Source organism: Peromyscus eremicus, chromosome 17, assembly GCF_949786415.1.
Source record: "Peromyscus eremicus chromosome 17, PerEre_H2_v1, whole genome shotgun sequence".
In the NCBI taxonomy this organism is placed as follows: domain Eukaryota; kingdom Metazoa; phylum Chordata; class Mammalia; order Rodentia; family Cricetidae; genus Peromyscus; species Peromyscus eremicus.
Genome location: NC_081433.1, coordinates 31,425,148 through 31,446,363, shown reverse-complemented (window position 1 = coordinate 31,446,363; position 21,216 = coordinate 31,425,148). Strand labels below are relative to the sequence as shown.

At 43.5% G+C, this 21,216-nt stretch overlaps 1 protein-coding gene across 1 annotated transcript in view; it reads right to left on the bottom strand.

Annotated features, from left to right (window-relative positions):
* The window catches only part of Zdhhc2 (zinc finger DHHC-type palmitoyltransferase 2), a 61,742-nt gene extending 42,695 nt beyond the window's left edge, over positions 1 to 19,047 (bottom strand). The window contains exon 1 of the mRNA XM_059244511.1: positions 18,921 to 19,047. Within this exon, the coding sequence (XP_059100494.1) occupies positions 18,921 to 19,047 (127 nt within the window). The remainder of the gene's footprint in view (positions 1 to 18,920) is intronic.
* Between the last annotated feature and the right edge of the window lie 2,169 nt (positions 19,048 to 21,216).

The window sequence follows — 21,216 nt, the reverse complement described above, 5'->3', positions numbered from 1 at the left end:
GGGTTGTTCTGAGAGCTAAATTATAGAAAAGCAAATGCACTTGGCATAGAGCCTGGCATGTCTTAGGGGTTCTTAGTTTTTTTGCGGAGGCTAAAGACATGGCCAGAAGAAGGAGGAGAGGCTTGTGGTCCCTCCACCCATGTCATCTCCACCCCCTCCCCGCCCCACCCCTCAGGCTTAGTGAGAGCAGTTACAACCACAAAACAGGCAAGTGGATTTGTAGTTTAAAGTGATGGTCTCAAGGCTGCTACAGAGGGAAATGCCTGCACCATTGCTAGGGCTGGATTGGGGCAAGACCTTTTGAGGTGGAAATGAAAATGTAGCAATTCATCCTCCACCTTGAGCAACGATACAAAGCAAGCTAAGTCAGGGCAAAGGACAGACTTCCCTGAGACCATCTCAGGATGCTGCCCTGCTGGGTCTGCCCCCTCACCTCATTCCCCTGAGTAGCTGAGATCACAGGAGTATGCCAACAGGTCCCGCATGGTGAGCTGTCACGTTTCTTTACCTTACCCCTCCTTTATAGCAGGTCCTGCATGGTGAGCTGTTCACGTGTTTCTTTACCCTACCCTTCCTTTCCTCTTCTTCAGCAATCACACCCGGTGACTTTATCAGAGAGGTCATAACAAAGTAGCAAACATGTGGTCCATAAACAAGGGAGGCAAGAAAACCAAAAGCAGGATGTGGATGAAGTCGGTGGCCACTGATGACTTCTTCTTCTTCTTCTTCTTCTTCTTCTTCTTCTTCTTCTTCTTCTTCTTCTTCTTCTTCTTCTTTTCTCTCTCTCTCTCTCTCTCTCTCTCTCTCTCTCTCTCTCTCTCTCTGTTTTGTTTTTCTTTCCTTTTTGTTTGTTTGTTTTTCAAGACAGAGGTTTCTCTGTGTAGCTTTGCGCCTTTCCTGGAACTCACTCTGTAGACCAGGCTGGCCTTGAACTCACAGAGATCTACTGCCAGGCACAAATTTCTTCTCTTATATGGACACCACACATAATGGATTAGACTCTACCCCAGTGACCTCATTTTGGATTAATTTAATCTCTTTAAAGACCATATCTTTGTGCTGGAGAAATGGCTCAGCAGTTAAGAGCACTGGCTGCTCTTCTAGAGAGCCTCAGTTAAATTCCCATCAACCTCATGGTGGCTCACAACCATCTACAGCGGGGTCTGATGCCTCTTCTGGCATAAAGTCATACATGCAGAATAGTCATATACATAAAATAAGTAAATAAATCTTTAAAAAAAAAAAGACCTTATCTCCAAAGACAATCACATTCTGATGCCCTCAAGTTTGAAACACTAAGATTCTTGAATGGAAACATTATAGCTTATAATGTCCTCCAAAATCTGAGGTTAGTTTGAACAGAGCAAAGGCTGGATAGAGGCGAGATGGAGTCTGGGGTTAATGTGGGTCAGAGAGGGTCAGATAAGAAACGTTTGTTGAATGCTTACTATATGCAGGAGATTTGGGCTAAAATCTTTAAATGTTCATCTCACTGAGGCGGATCATACTAAAGTTTTAAAATCTGAGCCTTTCTTCCAGAGAGAGGACAACTTTAAATGTCAATCAAATTATGAGATATGGAATTAAGATCTAACTATGGACCTATCTGACCCGAAAAATTTCTCAAGGATGATGCCATGTGGCCTCCCAGGATCTGTGACCCTGCTAGGCTTCCAGGTCCTGGATAGATCCCTTCTTTGATTGCTTCCAACTTCAATGACCTGCGTTCAACTAGTCTGCCAATGTTTGATACCCATACTGCTTTGGGTACATTGGAAAGCAGAGTGTAAAAAGTCCTCTACCACTTCTTCTCTTACAGCCTGCTTAAAGCATCTAGGCCCACATATTATGAACTTTGGCCACCATTAAAATACTCCAGTGGCCATATTTAAGGGCAAAGCTTGAGTTTACACTTCCCCGAGTTTTTCACTTCAAATTTGAATAAGATCTATGCTGTTAAGGCAAGGTTGGGTTGGTTAGTGGCAACTGAAAACTAGGGGTGTCCTAACTTTCAGTTATTGGTAAGTCTTAACTTAGCAATGCAGAGAAAGAAGAATATAATCTGGGACACTTTAAGGGTTCATCCTTGCTTGGATAGCTGCTAATAAGTGCTACAGAACAGGAGGTTACTGTGACTAAGAATTCCCAGTTCTTACACTTGGGAAAATATAAAAACCTAGAACTGTTTCTTGCCTGCTACAATGGCAGGAAAACTTCTCCAACGTTCATCACAGCAGTGACTCAGCTTGAGATCTGCCTCCTTGAAGCATTTTAAGTGCACAATATAGTTGTGTTACAAGCACAATAACAGACAACAGCTTCCTAGAGCTCAGTCATCAATATGCTGGAAGAACTTCACACCTGCTGAATGCAGTCTATTATCCCTCTCTTCTTCCAGGTTCCGGAAACCACTAAACAACTCCACTCACCATTTCTGCTTGACTATTTTGCATCCCTAGAATCAATGGAATAAACATTAGTCTGCTGTGGATAGCTGTATGCTGTGAATGTGTTGCTCTGGTTGGTTAATAAATAAAGCGCTGATTGGCCAGTAGCCAGGCAGGAAGTATAGGTGGGACAAACAGAGAGGAGAATTCTGGGAACAGGAGGGCTGAGTCAGGAGATGCTGCCAGCCGCTGCTGCCATGAGATACCGGTAAGCCACAAGACATGTGGCAAGGTATAGATTTATAGAAATGGGTTAATTTAAGACATAAGAACTAGATAGCAAGAAGCCTGCCACAGCCATACAGTTTATAAATAATATAAGCCTCTGTGTGTTTACTTGGGTCTGAGTGGCTGCGGGACTAGCGTGTGAGAGAGATTTGTCCTGACCACCGGCAGGCTGGGACCAGGAAAACTGCAGCTACATTAGTCCTTTTGTGACTGGCTGATCTTGCTCAGTGTAATGTTGTCCAGGTTCACCCATGTTACTGCACATGACAGATTCAACATGTGTGCTTCAGCAATCTGATGATAGTCATTTGTTTGCTGTAAATATTTATGTGCCTCCATTCTACAGATGGTATTAAGACCTAAATTAACACTAGGAATACATTTCCTGACTGTACTTAAATCATTATTAATGGTTATATCTCAGTTTTTCTGTTAGGCTATCCTATGACTCACTGCCACGTTAATATTAGCAAAGAAAAAGCTGACCCAACTATTAGCTAAAGAGCAATGTAGATAAAAGGGGAAATCTGTTCTCTCGCCTAGTCCCTTGATATTAGTATTCTCATTTTACTCAATGAAATCCAATAATCTGTATCTCAAAACAGACAGGATTAGGAGTCAGCAAGATGGCTCAGTGCATAAAAGCATTTGCCTCAGGGTCCAAGGACTTGAGTTTGATCCCTTGGACCAACGTCATAGAAGGACACTCTCAAAAGCTGTCCTCTGAGCTCCATCCACAAGCTATGACACATGCACATACATGTGTGCGCACACACAACACAATGTTTAAATAATGTAATACATACAAAAACAAGATTCCTAGTGCCAGAGAGCTATGCAGATGTAAGTGAGGGGTGCAACTTATTTATCCTGCATACACTGGTAGGGCCCTCCATTTTCTACTCATGGCTACAAGTCAACCTCAAGTTCAAATAACCATGGAACCTTTTCAATTCCAGTGCCCTTCCTTCTCAATTTCAAACATTTTTCCTTAAGGAAAAACCAGAGAGGCCATGAGAAATTTCTTTGAACTATGGACTGTGTTGGATTCTGGACTCTCACCCATTCTAGCTGGTTCCCATGTAATGAGCTGTCTGCTATCAAAGGGAAGGTCAGGAGGACTCTATAGCCTAAGACATTTCCTTCATTAGAACCTAAATATATATTATATAATTGAAAGGACCATGCTACTCGCATTGCCCAGTGTAACTTCTCACCATCTTCTTGCCCATGTTCACACGTACATATTGTCTTAGTTACTCAGTTGCTGTCATAAAATACTATGACCAAGGCAACTTCTAGAATAAAGAGTTTATCGGAGGGTTACGGTTTCAGAGGGTGACTCTATGACCACCATGGAGGGGAGTATGGCAGCAGGCCATCAGGCATGGGACTGAGCAGTAGCCGAGCTTACATCTTCATAGACACGCACAAGGCAGAGAGACCAACTGGCAATGGCATAGGCTTTTGAATCCTCAAAGGCCCCAGTGATGCACTTCCTCCAACAAGACCACACCCCCTAATCCTCCTTAAACAGTTCCACCAACCAACCGGGGACCAAGTAGTCAAACATATGAGCCTATGGGGTACATTCTCATTCAAAACACCACACATACATACTGTTAACAAGCAAAATTCCTACTTGCATTTTAATTATTTTATCACATTTGAAATATGTATGAACAGGTAGAAATAATTTTTGTCATATATTTTCTTAATGTCATTATATCAATTTTTCATTATCTGGTACAGTGACAATTATCACAGAGGACAAAATATATTATTTTTTTCTTTCTACTACCAAACATTTGCTATTTTATACATGAAGAGAAACAAAAATGCTTCTCAAAAGAAACGCACAACTTCCTAAAACTATCCCCACCACGCGGAGTACTTATTATATGACCAAAGAATGCACACAACCCATTTTAAAATTACATCCATATTTCTAGGTCCATAAAAGCTATTTGACACTAGACAGCACTTCACAGCTCTCCAGAGAAAGGAACCACGCAAGGCTGTAATACTAACTGCTGTGTTCACGGTACTCACTGGAACAGGATTTACAAGGCTACACTTGAAGAGACAACGTGACGTGAGCCAACGCTATTACCCTCAGTAACTGCTACAGTTATAGCACTAGGTCAAAGCCCCTGCTAAACTTCAAGGGAATCAGGCTGTGCCCCAGCTCTTCAGTTCTGGATCACGGGGAGTAGTGGTTGCCTTTGGAAACCTCCCTGTCGTATGGTCACAAAGTCTTTACACATCCCTTCTTTTGGGGGATGGGGACAGCTTGCATTATATGATCTTTCTTTGGTTCTAGCTTGAACTGTACAATGCCAGTCTCTTCTTAATTATAGCAGATAGTGCCCTTACCCTACGAATCATTTCCCTACAGCTTTCGCACAATCTACCTGGCAGTTACTGCTGTAAACAACGGACATTCACTTGAAGCCAGAGCAAGTTTCATATCATCAAGGCAGCTCAGAGATGACGGACAGTATGGCGATATTTTAGTTATGCTGAAATGTGATTTTGTGTGTACGCTAATCAAGTTGCCTGGAGATCAGAGCTAAGAGCAAGCCATTTAGCAGAAGTCCGGTGGTGGTGGCACACGTCCTTGATCCGATCACACAGCAGGCAGAATCTCTGTGTGTTCAAGGACACAGCCAAGTGGTGACCCAAACCTTTAATCTCAGTACGAGCCATAGAGACCTGGAGGTCTGTATAGACAGGCAGTGATGAGGAAGTCATGTGGTTGGGTTTACAGCCAATGAGAAGGCAGAACAGAAAGGCAATAAAAAGACAGGACACAGGAAAAAGGTCTCTCTCTCAGGGGAAGGACAGCAGCGAGTGGTAAGATAAGGCGGTCTTAGCTCTTGGCTACTGCTCGATCTCTGGGCTTTTAACTCTTTATTTGTCTCTGTGTTTCTTATTTAATAAGACCGTTTAGAATTACATCTACAGGACAGGGATTATGATAGCAGAACAGGGCAATATTACACAAAACCACCAGATTACATACTGTGTATACTCCTTAAAATAAATGGGAAGTTATAAAATCATTCTAGAGAAGGCAGTCATCAACATTTGAACTGAATTTCTTCCTTTGTTCAATGTGAGAGTTCATCTCACTTTTCCTGCTGGGACAGACCTTCATGTTGGGTTTCTAGAACCATTTCCCCCGATCTGCAGTCGGCAATCACTATAGAAAGTCTGTCAATCATTCATGAATCTTGCTCAGTTGTGTTGGGTTGCGGACCAGGATCTAGGTCGTAATTAATGCCCACAGTATTAATTCCAAGTGCACTGATTCCCACACTTTTATCCACCGACTCGTGCTTACCCACTATCATGGGAAGCCAGCAGCAAGTAAGCTTTCTGCCTCGAGCTTGGTGGCTGGCATACTCATGAGGGCACACACTCAGTAATGAAGGCTTCCCTGTGGGTGAGGAGGGGCTATTCACAATTCCCTGCTCAAGAACTTGCTGCTGAGCCACGAAACGGCAAGACAGGAAAACGTTGACACATTTCATGGCTACCCCTAGAGACTCTCACACTTGGACACCTATTACAAGCACCTCTGGAATAATTTTCCATTCAAATTGCCTTCTTTAGAAAACCTGTACAGTGATTCTCAAAAATGTAGCAGAGAATGATCATATTATTCAGGAATTCCATTCCTAGGTAGCCTAAAAGAACGTAAACCCAGGATGCAAATAGGTGTTTGTACACACTGTTGATTGGCAGAATTATTCATAATAGCTAAAATAGGCAGAAACAACTCAAATACCCATTGACAAACAGAGTGGAGTATATACATACAATGGCACATTACCCAGTCTTTAAAAATGAAATTCTGTCCCATGCTACAACATGGACAAGCTTTGAAGACATTACACTAATGAAGTAAACCAGGAACAGAGGGTCAAAGAGCATGTGCCGCCTCTCAGAGGAGGTCGCTAGCATGGTCAGACTCGGAGTCAGAAAGTTGAATGGTGATTGTGAAAGGCGGGGCTATTATTGTCTAAGAGGTACAGACACTCAAGTTGGGAGTTTATTCTAGAGATGGCTGATGGTCATGGGTACCACAATTCAGATGTATTTAGTACCACTGAACTGTGCACTTAGAAATGGTTAATACAGTGGATTTTTATGTTATCTATACTTAACCACAGTAAAAACAAAAAAACCTGCCTACTCCAGAGTCTATTCTCAACTACAAATAAGTGAATAGTTAATGCTGGCTGAAGTTTTCTCTCTTACCCTGGGAAGTAATCCCAGGGTAATAAACTGAGAAACACAGCCAGACATCTGCACTGGTGAGGAGGCCCATTCATGAGCCTGCCCGGGGTTCTCAGTGCCTGAGAATCGAAAGAATGCCCAGGCAACGCAGCAAGTGCCCCCCACTCCGTGACCTTTTCCAGTCAATGGGAAAGAAACTATGTTCAGCACATTCTTAAGAAGGATTGGGGCAAGGAAAGGAAGGAATTGAAACATATTTTAGGAAGTCATTTTCAAAATGTAAATTAAGTAACGATTTCAGTACTTTTAAGGGAAGATTTAGAACTACAGAAATGAGTGTGGGGGTGTCTGGACAGTGCTGATTCAGGCAGAGTGCTTCCTGCAAATGCATCTATTTTTTTCAGTGATTGCTTTTATAGGTATACTGGTTCAAATAATTTACCCAGTCTGAATTGTAGTTATCATTATACTAGATGTTATTATTATACTGTATTGTCCTTTCAACTCTCAAATCACATCTAACAAACTCACCCAATTCTTTATTACACATTATTACATTTAACGTCCAGAAGGAAAAGATCATCTATTTGCTACCCTAAAAATATAAGTGCATAAATATATGTAAGTAAATACTAATATAAGCTTGTTGATGAACATGAATAGTCAAATAATAAAAAGCTAATCTTCTCATGAAGGACTCTATGCTTCTGCTTTAAATGTCTACTGTTCTCACTAGGCTCAAACAAACTCAGTGGGTGTCCACCATGTATTCATTCATTCATTCTAGAAAGCTAACAGATTGAACATCACTGTGTGTTAGCTTTTCTTGCAGGAATGAGGACTAGCACTATGTATGCGCCAGACATGGTCACTGATGTGAAGTTCTTCTATATCTTATTTCCAGTTATTAAGAATTGGGTGATCCTGCTTCGAAACATTGTACAGCTTTTCCTTTCGCCTGACATGCATATATTCTGGCCTTTATCTCTTGCCTTTCCATCTCACCTGAAATTGAGACTTTCCTCTCACATTCACAACATTCTTGGTTTTTTTGTTGTTGTTGTTGTTGTTGTTTTTTAGGTATTTTGGAGGAGGGCTGTGGGGGGTGTGGTTGCTGTTGTTTTGAGATCGGGTCTTGCTAAGTTGCTCAGCCTGGCCTTGAACTTTCAATCTTCCTCTCTGTAATCCCCAATACTGGCAAATGTGCTTAGATGCTCATATGCCCAGCCCCCAATCCTTCCTGCCCTCTTTTTACTTTATGTCACGACACTATGAGCCTCTAGCAGATGACATAACCATTTACTTGTCTTTCCCCAACTCAACTGTGAGCTTCAAGACTGTGATGTTTGGTTTTTGTCAGCTTAACACAAGCCTAGACATATCTGGGAAGAGGAAGCTTAGTTGAGAAAAATGCCTTTGTTAGACTGGCCTGTATGCAAGTCTGCGGGGGTGTGGTCTTGACTGACGATTGATGGGTGATGGCTCAGATCCCTGTGGATGGTCCCATCCCTGGGCAGGTGGTTCTGAGTTGTTTAAGAAAGCCATGAGGAGTAAGCCAGTGAGCAGCACTCCTCCACGCCCTCCGCTTCATTTCCTGCCTCCAGCTTCCTGGCTTCACTTCCCTCAGTGATGCACAGTGACCTACAAGTATACTTCAGAATGGACCCTTTCTTCTCTGCTGAGCTGTTTTGGGGTATCATGTTTTACAACAGCAATAGACCCTACCTCAGACAAAGACCAATCAATAGGTGTTTCTGAATGGATAAATCAAAACTGTTCAAGATTTATGGATGCTTAAAATGCATTCGATCCTTGGATTTTGAAGTTGCTCATTAAGGAATACGCATCTGAGAACTTGCAGTGGATCGATACCATTTCCCCTGCTCTGACTAACATAGAGCGCTCAGTTCTCTGTATCTTAGTTTTTAAAATGTACCTATTTCTGAAACTAATTGTATTTCATGAAAAATAACGTTATAACGAAAGCCTTGATTAAGACACGCTGGTCTCTGCCCTTCATCTTTTCCTATTCCCTGGCCTCCCCGGAGAAACCCTGGATAATTAGCAGTCAGGGTTAAGTACATAAACCCCTGACAGCTTTTCTTCCTAATGCATGTCACATGGGGTTGCCACTTAGCAATAAACTGGATCACACATTAGCCCTGCAATTCAGAGCAAGCTTGTGACTATCAGTTGGAGACTCATAACTGAAATTGTTTTTTTTTTCCCTCCTCAATAACTGATATCAAGCATCTCTCATTATAGCTCAGCCAACTGGTTTTCAGCAGGCTGCCTCTCCCACTCAAGTACGGCTGATGTGAATTACATGGATTTTACGGATAGCCTTGGAATACCATCTCTGAAAACCCTGTGAAAAGTCACTCTGCAGAGGAAGCTACCCACCTCTTGGTGACTGAGATAACCCATGGGCCCCCGAGGGGATTCAGGACATAATCCAGGGGATCAGGGACACAATCCGGTCTGGATTTTTCATTTGTTTTAGTGTTGGGGAAAAGCCCATGTCTCAAACAATCTGAGCACACGCTCTACCACAAAGCTAGGCTTCTAGTCCCTAGTCTGGCCTTTAAGTCACTTCATTCTCAAAACACACTTCAAATGCAATGAAAACCCATTTTTAAATTTTTTTTTTTTTTTTTTTTACAAAATGCACAAGAAACAAAAATGTAATTTTAGCTGCTTACAGGAGAAGAAAACAGTGAACATTTTCATTTTCTAAGTTTCACTGAAACACAAAGGATCTAAGTTTCTTGGACCTCGAGGAAGTCTTCATCCAGATTTTATTTCTATTGTAAGATGGTCCAGGAGACTTAAGACCGATTCCAAGCCATTTTAGGCTTTCAGCATTTTGTTTGAAAAGGCTTATAACAAGGGTTTTTTTTTTTGCCTGTGGGTTAGGGTTCTTTTACTGACAGACTTCCTGAGGGCATCCTGCTTCTCTTGGTGACCCTAGTGACGAAAGCCAAAGCAGTCATTGACAAGTAATTAATTGTACAGTCCACCTGGAAAGACATCTCAGGATGCCAGGGAGAAGCCTTAGCAAGGAACACAGCCCAGCCATGTCTACAGGCACTTCATCTGCATTCTTAAATACAATCAACAGAGAATCCAAAATGAACTACCGCCAAGTGTGCGGAAGTGGTAAGATGACAAATTCAGCCAGCATTGATGCTTGCTCCGGAGTGTCTCTCAGACAAAAATGGAGTTTGGAGGACACGATGTTGGAAGGGAGATGTGATGAGGAGACTCCTGAGTCAGGGTTCAAGTGGGAGACAGGGTGGGGATGTATGGAATCAAGATATATTGTCTATGTATGTGAAAGTTTCAATAATAAGTTAAAATTAATGTGGATTTGTTGTTGTTTTGTTTTTTCGAGACAGGCTTTCTCTGTGTAGCTTTGTACCTTTCCTGGAACTGACTCTGTAGCCCAGGCTGGCCTCAAACTCACAGAGATCCACTTGCCTCTGCCCCCGAGTGCTGGGATTAAAGGCATGCGCCACCATTGCCTGGCTAAATGTGGATTTTATGGCACTTCTAAGCACCGGTATTTTAAATTCAAATTAAGAAAGAGCACATAACTGTGGCAAAAATGTGGTTATAATTTTGAAAGGGAGAGTTATTTCTACAGTCACTATGGACTGAGCGCTGTAATCTGAGGAGACCACTGAGCTCACCACTTTCTAAGGAAAGGAAGGCTGGGGGAGGTGATACAATTGTCAAAACACATGGAATTAACAAGAGGAATGATGAAACATAACTTATAGTTCTGTCTCTGTGTGTGTCTGTCTCTCTCTGTCTCTGTCTCTTTCTCTATCTGTCTCTCTGTCTCTGTTCCTGTCTCTGTCTGTCTGTCTCTCTCTCTGTGTATGTGTGTGTGTGGTGATAGAGACCAGAACTTAGGGCAACTTTGTACAACCCAGGCAAATGCTCTACCACTAAGCACACCCCCAGCCCACATTCTATCCTTCTGAAAAGGAAAATCACAAGATTTCCATAAAATAAAAAATACAAAAAAAAAACAATAACAAGCATTTCTTTGAGAACTCATCCTAACACATGCCATATATACTTATCTCTGAATAATGCTGTCTGCTTTTTAAATTTGTTTGTGTCTTAGTGGTGCCATTTTTCATCACAAAAGTCAAAAAAAGATTAAATGCCCACCAAGTGGTGGTGGTTCATGTCTTCAATCCCAGCATTTGGGAAGGAGGCAGAGGCAGGCAGATCTCCATGAGTTTGAGGCCAGCCTGGTCTACAAAGTGAGTTCCAGAACAGCCATGACACAGAGAAACCCTGTCTCAAAAAACAAAACAAAACAAAACAAAAACCAACAAAATCAAATGCCCATGTTTCCTGGGCCACTTAGCTCCTTCCCCACCATGGGACAAAAAATCTCAGCTCCGCTCGTTGATGTCTGTGCTTAGGCCTTTAATGGTGAGACCATCTTTACTGTAAGTGTGTACTGGGCACCGTGGCATCTCCAGTGTGTGACAGCTGGCCGCCAAGGCAGTGACTCCTTCAGAAGACCATCCTCTGGCATGTTGTGAACTCTGCTTCAGCCACGCTTCTGTGAATTTCCTAAGATCTCTTCTTCTTCGGTCTTTGCATAGGTTCAGTGAATGACATTTATGAAATTTCCCTGCTCAGTTTCACAGACTAAATGAGGGTGGAGTAAAAGTGTTCCATTCCTCTTGGAAGCAGAAAGGAAGCTAGAACCACCACCCGGTTCACAGTGGGAGCAAAAACATCTGGTTATCATCTGACTGTGAGATATGCAGATGTAGTCAGCATCCTACTGTGAAGGCATTATGTCTGATGCGCTCTCCATTCGTCTTTTCCTCTTTCTTACTGGTTATCCTTTCATGCGGGTTCAACCATCTATTCACAACTTCCTGGCAGTGCAGAGTTCCATTTCTGTCACCCTAACACCTGGCTGTGGAGCTGGCAAGAGAAAGGAGGCGCCCTTTCCTCATGTTCAAGCTGGAAGAGGATGATCTGAGTACGCTTGTCCACATCTTGGCTTTTATGAAATATCTCTGTGAATTTCTACAAATCATCTCTGTGGAGGAAAAGACTTGGCAGGCAACCAGGGTTCAATGGCTGAACCTTCCTCAACTTTGGACAGCGATGACTCTATTCTAATCTTTTCACGCTCATGGGAAAAGGTCACGTACACACACACACACACACATACACACACACACACACACACACACACACACACACACACCACACACCTCCTGCAGAGAGGATTACCTCAATTTAGGGAACAAGCTTCTGGTAATGGGAAACACTTGTGAAATTGTCATGATACGGACGACAATCCCAAGAATATAGAGGCAAACTTTTGTACAACTTAATTAAAATTGAATTCTGATGGCTAAAGCATCTTCTCACATTCATTTGCATTTTTAGTTGGCTGCCCTTGTATCAAAAAACAGGAAGTCAAATAAAAATCACAGATAGATTAGTTCATTTAACACTTACAGATCGTCTCTATAAGTTAAGAATGTCAACTGTTTTATTTATGGTATTTCCAATAAAAATTAACCAAATTATCCTGCCAATGGAAAGGCAAAGAGTGTTCGGATGCATTCATGGGGCCAAGAACAAAGCAAGTAGCTTTCTTCCCCCTTCTTACTCTGCCTAGAACCATTTATATTAAACTTAGATGGTGGCACAGATCCAGAATTTGAAACATATCTTAAACTTTTGAATTGTGGATTAAGATTTATGAAGATTTTAATTTTCAAAATATTTAGCAGTATCAAGAAAGAACTCACTAAATATATTTGCATTATTTTAATATGAAGAATTTTAAAGTATAGTGGCATCAAATGTTTTATGTGTCTCAGTTTTTCACAGATGTGTCTTCTATTTCGTTTCAAACTATTCTGATACTTAAGGATGGTAACATCTGTATCACTAAATTGTCCCTCTGATCTTAAAAGACAGGCCATCTTAATGCCCCAAATGGTTTATAAAGTGAAAGTTTACCAACAATAAGAATAAATTAATTTTTTTGCATGGCTCAAATTATTTTCATTTTGGAAGGCAATTTAGAGTCTACCCAGTCTCTCTCCTTGAGATTGCAGTGGCCCTGGGCTCAGAAAAGACCAGAACATAACAGAATCTAAAATGAGGGCTGATATATTTTATTTTGGAGGATATGTGTTTGTTTCTAAAGGAACAAAAAACAACACAACATATTCTTAAACTGATCCCTAAATATAGGTCAATTTGTTCATGTTTGGTTTTATTTATGTTCTCATTTATTTAGGGAGTTAACTGGGCATCCCAGGCTGGCCTGGAACCCAGTCTTCCTGACTCTGTCTCTCTAGTGCTGGGGTTATAGATATACACCACCACACTTGGCGTCTTCAAATTCTTAAGCATTCTCATTACATGCTATGAAATATAATTGGTTGCAATCATTGCTGAAGTGTGTGTGTGTGTGTGTGTGTGTGTGTGTGTGTGTGTGTGTACATGTGTGCTAGTGTATCGAGCCCAGAGAACAAATTCAGAAGTCACTCCTCACTCACTCTTTACTCTGTTTTTAAGGCAAGGACTCTTTCATAGGCGAGTTGACCAATCAGGCTAGCCAGGATAGCCAGTGGCCTCCTGAGAACTAACTACTTGTCTCCATTTTCCCAGCACTGGGATCACCAGTGTGTTACCACATCCAGCTTTTTACATGGCTGTGGGGGATCGAACTCATGTCTTCATGCATGCACAGCAAATACTTTACTAACAGAGCTACTCCCTCAGCCCCAGAACATTCTATTGGTCTAGCTTCTAACTTACTCTAAAGGTCAGGTGTTTCACAAGATTTACATCTGGCCTACCAACTGTACTTTTCTAATAAAGTTTTATCAGAACATATCTACTGATTTATACATCGTTGGCGACTACTTTGTCACTACAATAGCAGAGCTGAGCAATTGCCACAGAGACCACGTGGCTGGGAAAGCCAGAGTATTTCTTCTAGAAAGCCTTCTAAAACTCTGAAAGCATTATGCCAAGGCTGACTTCCAGAACTCTGTTAACTCATGAAACAGCAACATCAATGTTCCAGACTTGGGAAGCAACTGCAAAGAGCTGAGATGTTCGGTGAGCAGTTGGTGAGAAAGGAGATGTTAGGACACTTAACCAGAGCGGTAAGATCCACAGGTGACACCTCTACTAGGAAACTTCCGGAAGGACATAGAACGTTTAGCAAGTGCAGTATTCAACTCTCCCTCTACAATCGGGACAGGGTTGGCCTACGTTACCTCTAAGCTTTGAGGACTGTTGTAGTTGCCTGAAATGACTTAAGGAAAACTACAAGGCAACTCAGGACTGGGAGTGTTTGATCCAGCCCTAATTGTCTGGTGGACAGCCAGGAAAATGTAGGGAATAGTATAGAAACCTGGGACTCCACTTGTCTTGGGCCAGTGTGGGACTCTTAAGCTTGTCAGTGGGAGACTTAGCAACCTGTAAGCAACATCAAGCTGCATGCATACTGCACCCCAAAATGGAATAAGTTTTTCTTCCTCTTAAGAATTGTCCAATTTAGGTGGACTTTGTTGAGTCACTCCCCCCCCCCCCCATTATGACCCAGTAGAAGACTGGAAGGGACAATTCAGCCTACACTGGTTTGGGGTACATAAGCAATAAAGTAAGACTATGTTCTCTTTAGAGAACATATTCTGTTTACCATCTTCTGCCTATGCATAAAAGGGCAAAAATACAACTTAAATCAGATGCATGATGAGTAGGGCCATGTGCAGTAGGACAAAAAAAATGATTATTTAACTTAATTAACCAATCAAAATAGAGAACCACCCAAACTGCACTCTGCTGTAACCAGAGCCTCCCTCCTTCCGTTATACCAGGAAATCACCATGGTCCCTCGAGTCTCTTCATTCATGCAGCCTGCTTGCCCTCTTGCAGAACACTCCACTTTGAATACAATTTGCTCACTCCTTTGCAATCTGTATGGGCTTTCAATTCATTCAAAAGGCCCGCAACCCAGAAAAGAGCTGGCCCAGATGCTTACCACTGGGTACAGTAGCACTTGCCTAAGGTCAAACTATGGCAGAGACACTCGAGGCACACAAGAGACCAAAATGGTTCAGCAAAGGTAAGTGCTCAGCTCTTACAATCATCTTAGGAGCTCTCAGTAGATTTGGAATTATAACAAGACAAAAGGTCTGAAAACATGCAAATCCGTTTGAAATGTTATCACTTGAGAGGAAAAAGTTTAACTGCCTTCTCCAACAAGCAATGTTTCCATACTAATGATCACGGTGGCTCTGTAATACACACACACACACACACACACACACACACACCAGGTCCAGCACATCCTCAAACCAACCACATCCAAGGCTGTAGACTCTCTTACCCCTCTAATTCTGCATCCTCAGTACACACTGTTATACTTTTTTAATCCTTGGAATATATATTACCATATAGAAAACAAGATGGCTAGCATTTGAATGGATCAAAGATGGGTGAGACAAAACAGAGACCAGGAATGGGGATAAGGGCAGGAGGAAGAGAGAAGTGGATTGATGGGAGGCAGGAAAATGAGAGAAAGGAAGCATGGAGGGGGGATATGATGAACGAGTTTTATTTAACTAGCAAACCATATAAACATATTCTAGATGATCACCAGTGTGATAGCCCTATGAGACCTTTTATTGGCAGAATTGGAAGCAATTTTACCTGAAATACTTGACTCTTACACATTACTTCTACCTCTCACGTATTTCTGATATACGCACATTCCAAAAGAGAGGAGTTATTTTTGTAAAATACAAACACCAAGCAAAAATTGTGCTCACTGAGAAAGTGCCTGGAGAGCCACATACATGCACATTGTTAAATATAGAAACCAACCGTAATGAGAATCATTATCGTCAGTTTCCAAGGATACCAGGATAAGCACTACTCCTAAATTGCAGTTCATTCAGCAAAGGGCATGGAGTAATTTATATTCAGGGTCATCACTGGCTGACAGCAGATGGGGAAGGAGGGCCAGGGTAAATCACCCTGCTTGCTTAATTCTGATTGTTACCCACTTCACTTTTAAGTCCTTGACCCCTCCTTTCTTTTGGTCCCAACCCTGGCCAATATTCAGAGGAGAAATTTGAGGAAAATGACTGTAAATAACAACTTCCAAGAGGAAAAAGAAAAAAAAAAAATCCCCAGAGGGCAAGGCAGAAAGACCCGTGATTAATGCGAGAGTGGGGGTGGGGGCTGGCACTCTCATTTTCTTTGTGAAAAGCTGCAAGAGCTGGTTGTGTGCATCGGTCACATTGGTCGCCATCTTTCCCTGTGCCTAGAAGAGAATGTACAGCTAACCTCAACTTCTCAGCCAACCAAGGTCAGGCAATGCGAGGCTTTTGGAGAATACCACTGATCAACTACCATAGTCTCCAACATAAAACTCACCTTCATCTTGAATTTTTCCTTCTGGTCTTAAGGACCCAGACTTTTTACAATACCCATGTCCTTTGTTTTTTGGACAATCAAAATAGTTGAAAGTACTTTCTAACAACTTGGGGGGAGGGGATACTTCTGCACCCTTTATTTGTTTGTGTTAGTCCATTTTCTGATTGTTTTTACTGTGGCAAGCATTTAGGTCACCACAGGTGGGCAGTGATGAGGAGTGGTGGGACCCTTTGTCAGGTAAATATCAACAAGAGGCCCCGACCCCTAAGGAAATTGTCCTTCTAAGTCAAATTGTCACTTTTGAGAAGGGTGATTCAGATTTCACGGATAGCTTACCTTAAAATTATGAAAATGTAAATAAAAAGATGGCTGAGCTGGGAGATGGTTCAATGGGTAAAGTGTGTACAAGCATAAGGTCCCCAGTTCAGACTCCCTCAAACCCACAGAAGCGCTGGATGGGTGCAGGCCAGCAATCCCAGTTCTGGGAGGTGGAGACAGGTCCATCCTGGGGGCTTGCCAGCCTGCTAGTCTAGTGGAATGGTCAGCTACAGTTTCAGTGAGAGAGCCTGTCTCAAAAGGGAAATTAGAGACTGATTGAGGAAAACACCCAATTTTCACTCTGGCTTCCACAACCACCAGTATGGGTGAGTGAACCTACATACACATGCACATAAGCAGATACTACATACACACAAACAACAACAACAACAATGTGGTCCAGGTGTAATAGCGATTTTCTATTTAGGTCCTTGACCATCACCTGTCTGTTCTATAGAACAAAACTTCCGATGGAGCATCTGGTACCTGTGATGGAAGAAACACCATCTGTACCTTCAAATGCTTCCTCTTGGTGGACATGAGCCATTATGCCAGGGCTAAGCTTCTTAGCTTAATGTGATAATAAAGAACAAGCTGGCTATTTTGATAGTGAAGGCCTTCTAGGGCACTCTGCTTTTGCAACAAATGATACTGTTAACTATTTCTCAGAAGTGAAGGAATAAAATACAACAAAGTCTCCCAATAGCTATGAAGCACACACACTGTATATCAATAAACAAACTATTTACAGATGAACTATTAATACAGGAACTGTAACTTCTTTAACATTCTTCCTATACATTATACATTATTAAATATTATATATTTATATGCATTGTTATGAAGATGTCAGTATAGCCCAATCTTTTTTTTTAAATCAAAACAAATTCACCCGATTTGGGTTTAGAAGGTTGTTTTTGAATCCAGTCAACAGAGTAATAATAGCAAATTTAAAGACTATATGAAATGGGAAGATAGTCTCAATTATTTTGAAAATTATGTCCAAATTATTCTGGTGTGTCATTTTGACAGTATTTCTCACAAGACCAACATTTGGAGATAAGATGGCTTCAGACATAGTCTCGCATTTCAGGCCTGAAGTTTTGAAACTGCTTAACAGGGCCCCATTTACTCTTTTTTGTCCCGTTCAAGGCTTGTGCTTATCGGGTAAACATATACTAAGTTCAGTGGTTGAACATCCGACAAAATATTCACAAACCATTAGCAGAAAAGTCATCCCCTGTTGGAACATTTCTCCCTGATAACATACATCAGGTTTTCACGAAACCTCCGAAGGCAGAAAGTTTGCATTAGACATCATAGCTGTATTCCCTGCTTAATCTAATAATACTCAATCAAAAAAAAAAAACAAAAAACAAAAAAAAACTTCAGCGTTGAAAGTGCCCCACCCACCAATTCAGAAGCCTTATCTTGGAAAGGGGCCACTTGGCTCTCTGGATGTAAGAACCTCAGATGATGGGTTCCCCGCTCCACCGTCTATTACCCCAGCATCTAGATTACAGTACTATATTTCTCATGTCTCCGAAAAATACTTTCTAGTGGTTCACCCCCCTGCCTTTTTTTTTTTTTTTTTTAATTAGAAAGTGTCTAATTATCAACCCTCAAACCCAAAACGCGGTTACAACGCTAGTGAGCACTGCCACAATTTTTTTAAAAGTAGAGCTGCGGCCATCAGGAGAGAATCTGGCTCTGCAAGACACCTGAGCCTAAGGCCAGCATTTCCCCGCGTGGGTCTGGCGCAGCTCTGAGTCTTGGCCCAGCTTCCAGCCCTCTGGCCTCCAGCGCAGCTTCCCCGGCGGCCTCAGCTCTTCAGTGAGGCTGCAGACAAGCAAGAGACCCCTGAGGTCCCAGGTTCTGTCCTGGCCAGCGAGGGGGTGTGGCTGGGGTGGTAGCGGCGAGCGAAAGGCAGCAGGGGTGCTCCGGGCTGTGCGTCCTGGGGTGGAGGTGACCTGGTAACCCGAACGCTGCTAGAGGAGGCGGAGGTAGTGACAGAGTGATGAGGGGTTTTGAGGAGCTGCCTGACCTCCGCTGTGTTGTGTCAGGGGGACAGGGGACGGACAGGGCAGACGTGCTGGCAGTGGGCAGCGCCCAGGGCGCCGGGGAGCCTGGCGGATGCGCAAAGTGGGAGCCATCGCGGAGCGGGGTAGCAGTCCCGGGACGGCGGGGAGGCTGCGTTCGGGGCTCGGGACGCGGCCACCTACTCACCTATGCACAGCTGGATAGCGTAGGCGTAGTAGGACCAGCCCAGCAGCAGGCTGATGAAAACCACCGGGATCCAGTAGAGCACCCGCCGGCACCGCCGCCGCACGCCGCCCGGGCCCGAGGGCGCCATCTTCCAGCCGCACACACCTGCCCAGCTCCTCCGCCGCCGCCGCCCGCGGGCCTGGCTCGGGGCCGGGCTTGGGGCTCCCGGAGCACCCGGCGGGACAGGCCCGGGGGCGGCGGCCGGCTGCGCTGCGGCCACTGCGGCCGCCGTGGCGCTAGCTCCCCATCCCGCGGCAGCGAGCGGGCGCCGCGGACTCCCGCTGCTCAGCCCGGCCGAGGCGGCGGCTCGGATGGGGGAGGACGAAGGCGATGAGGAGGCGGGAAGCTCCGCTCCGCCCCCGCCTGGTCCCCGCCCGGTCCCCGCCTCGCCGCCACCTCCCACTGCGCGGCGGGCTGCGCCCTCCGGCGGGTGCCGGGGGCTCTGGGCTCGCACTCCCGCTGCGCTCCCCGGACGCTCGGCTACCCTTGCTCCCTAGCCGTGGGCCACCGCGGGCGCGCTCGAGGTGGCGACCCGGTGCCCAGCTTGGCCCTCCGGCCCCTGCGCTTGGCCCTGGATCACTGGACTGCTATCGCTTAGGGTCACTCTCCCCAGCTGCAAGCCACTCCCAGGGCGCGGACCGGGATCCGAGGGGGCCAAGCTGCGCAGAACCGCGAGTGGGAGGGGGGATATGAGCGGCCCTGGGCCAGCTGCAAATCCACTCCTCACCTGCCCGGCCCAGGAAGGACTTGTGCCACTAAGTCCTTAAGCGCCCAGGCCCGCGTCCCTGAGTCCTATTTGGAAAATTCTCACTTCAACTTGTGGGTGCGGGTAAACCGGTAGAGAGCAGCCAACGTGCGGCCAGTTTCCAGAACAGACCAGTGAAATAATGGTATTTGGGCATGAGGATGCCTACCAAGGTGCCCAGATCTTCACCAAGAAGGGGTTTGCCAGAGGCCACCTTCTGGCTGGAAGGAGCCGAGTGAGCAAGTTGCATTTTGCTTTCTGAATCCACTGACAGCTAGAGTTAGGTATGACAATTCTTTGCTGGGAGAAGATTCTCTTTTTTGTGTGTGTTAAATTATTTAGTGACCATAAGAGTAAAGTTTACAGCTATCCTCTCCCAAGAGACAGGCGATTCCTTCTCTGCATTCTGTCTCATTCCATCCAGCCTGACAATGTTTTGTCTTATGGTGGCAATTCTAAATTTAGCATAGAGTAGATTTTAAAGCGGTCGCTAAAACCACTGGAAGGGATCCTAAAAGTCGTTAGAACAAACATCCCACAGTTCGCGAATGGAAATAGCTACATGTTTCTGAGATCGCCCCGCCTATTAAATACATGATTAGTATGTGTAAGAGGCACCAGAAAACATTAATAAATACTCTATATTTACACCACACAACCATATTGAATACAATTACTTCAAAATTGTGATTAAGAATACTGAAATGCGGAAATTCAGCCCAAATTGAGTGCCACTGGATTTTTCAACTATCTCCCTGAGAGTGAATTAAATAACAATTATTTGTTATTTATAATATAAATTAAATATAAATACAATGTATAAATAAAATATAATACAAGTAAGCGTATTTTAATTATAAATATAATATAAATAGCCAATCTCCATGAAACAGTCACAATCTCATCTCACTGACATTCAAAAGTGCACAGAAAATGGTAGTCTTATGTGGGACTTTGAGTCATGAAAATGTTCTATCCCAGTGAAACACTTTATTTTCCGTTAATGTTTTATTTCTTTTTGGATAGTCTGTAGGGTGAACTAGAATGAAAACACAATTTCCCTGTTATCCTTAGTGTCTCCCATAGAAATCAACTTTATATTCTTCAATCAGGAATAGAATAAGGGAGTTGAGGTTGTAGCTCCCCTGTACAGTGCATGCTTAGCATGTTTGAGACCCTGGGTTCAGTATGGCTCCACCAGCCTCCAATAAATAAAATAATAAGACTAACAAGAGGAATTGCAATTTCCATATCAGAACTGAGATAACCTCATGAAGATGAGATAGGCACCAATGCCAGTGGACATGACTGTGGCCTCAAAAGAGGTCAACCCCACCCCCAACCCTGGGAGCCTGGAGGAAGTGCCATTGTGTCTCTTCAGATACCTGGTAACACCTGCATCACCTTAAACAGTCTTTTAGGGCTTGAAGGCAAACCAGGAGGAGAATTCATTTTATACAGCTTTCCATATAAACAGTATGCAGATTTAACATCTTTTAGAGGCCATTTTTT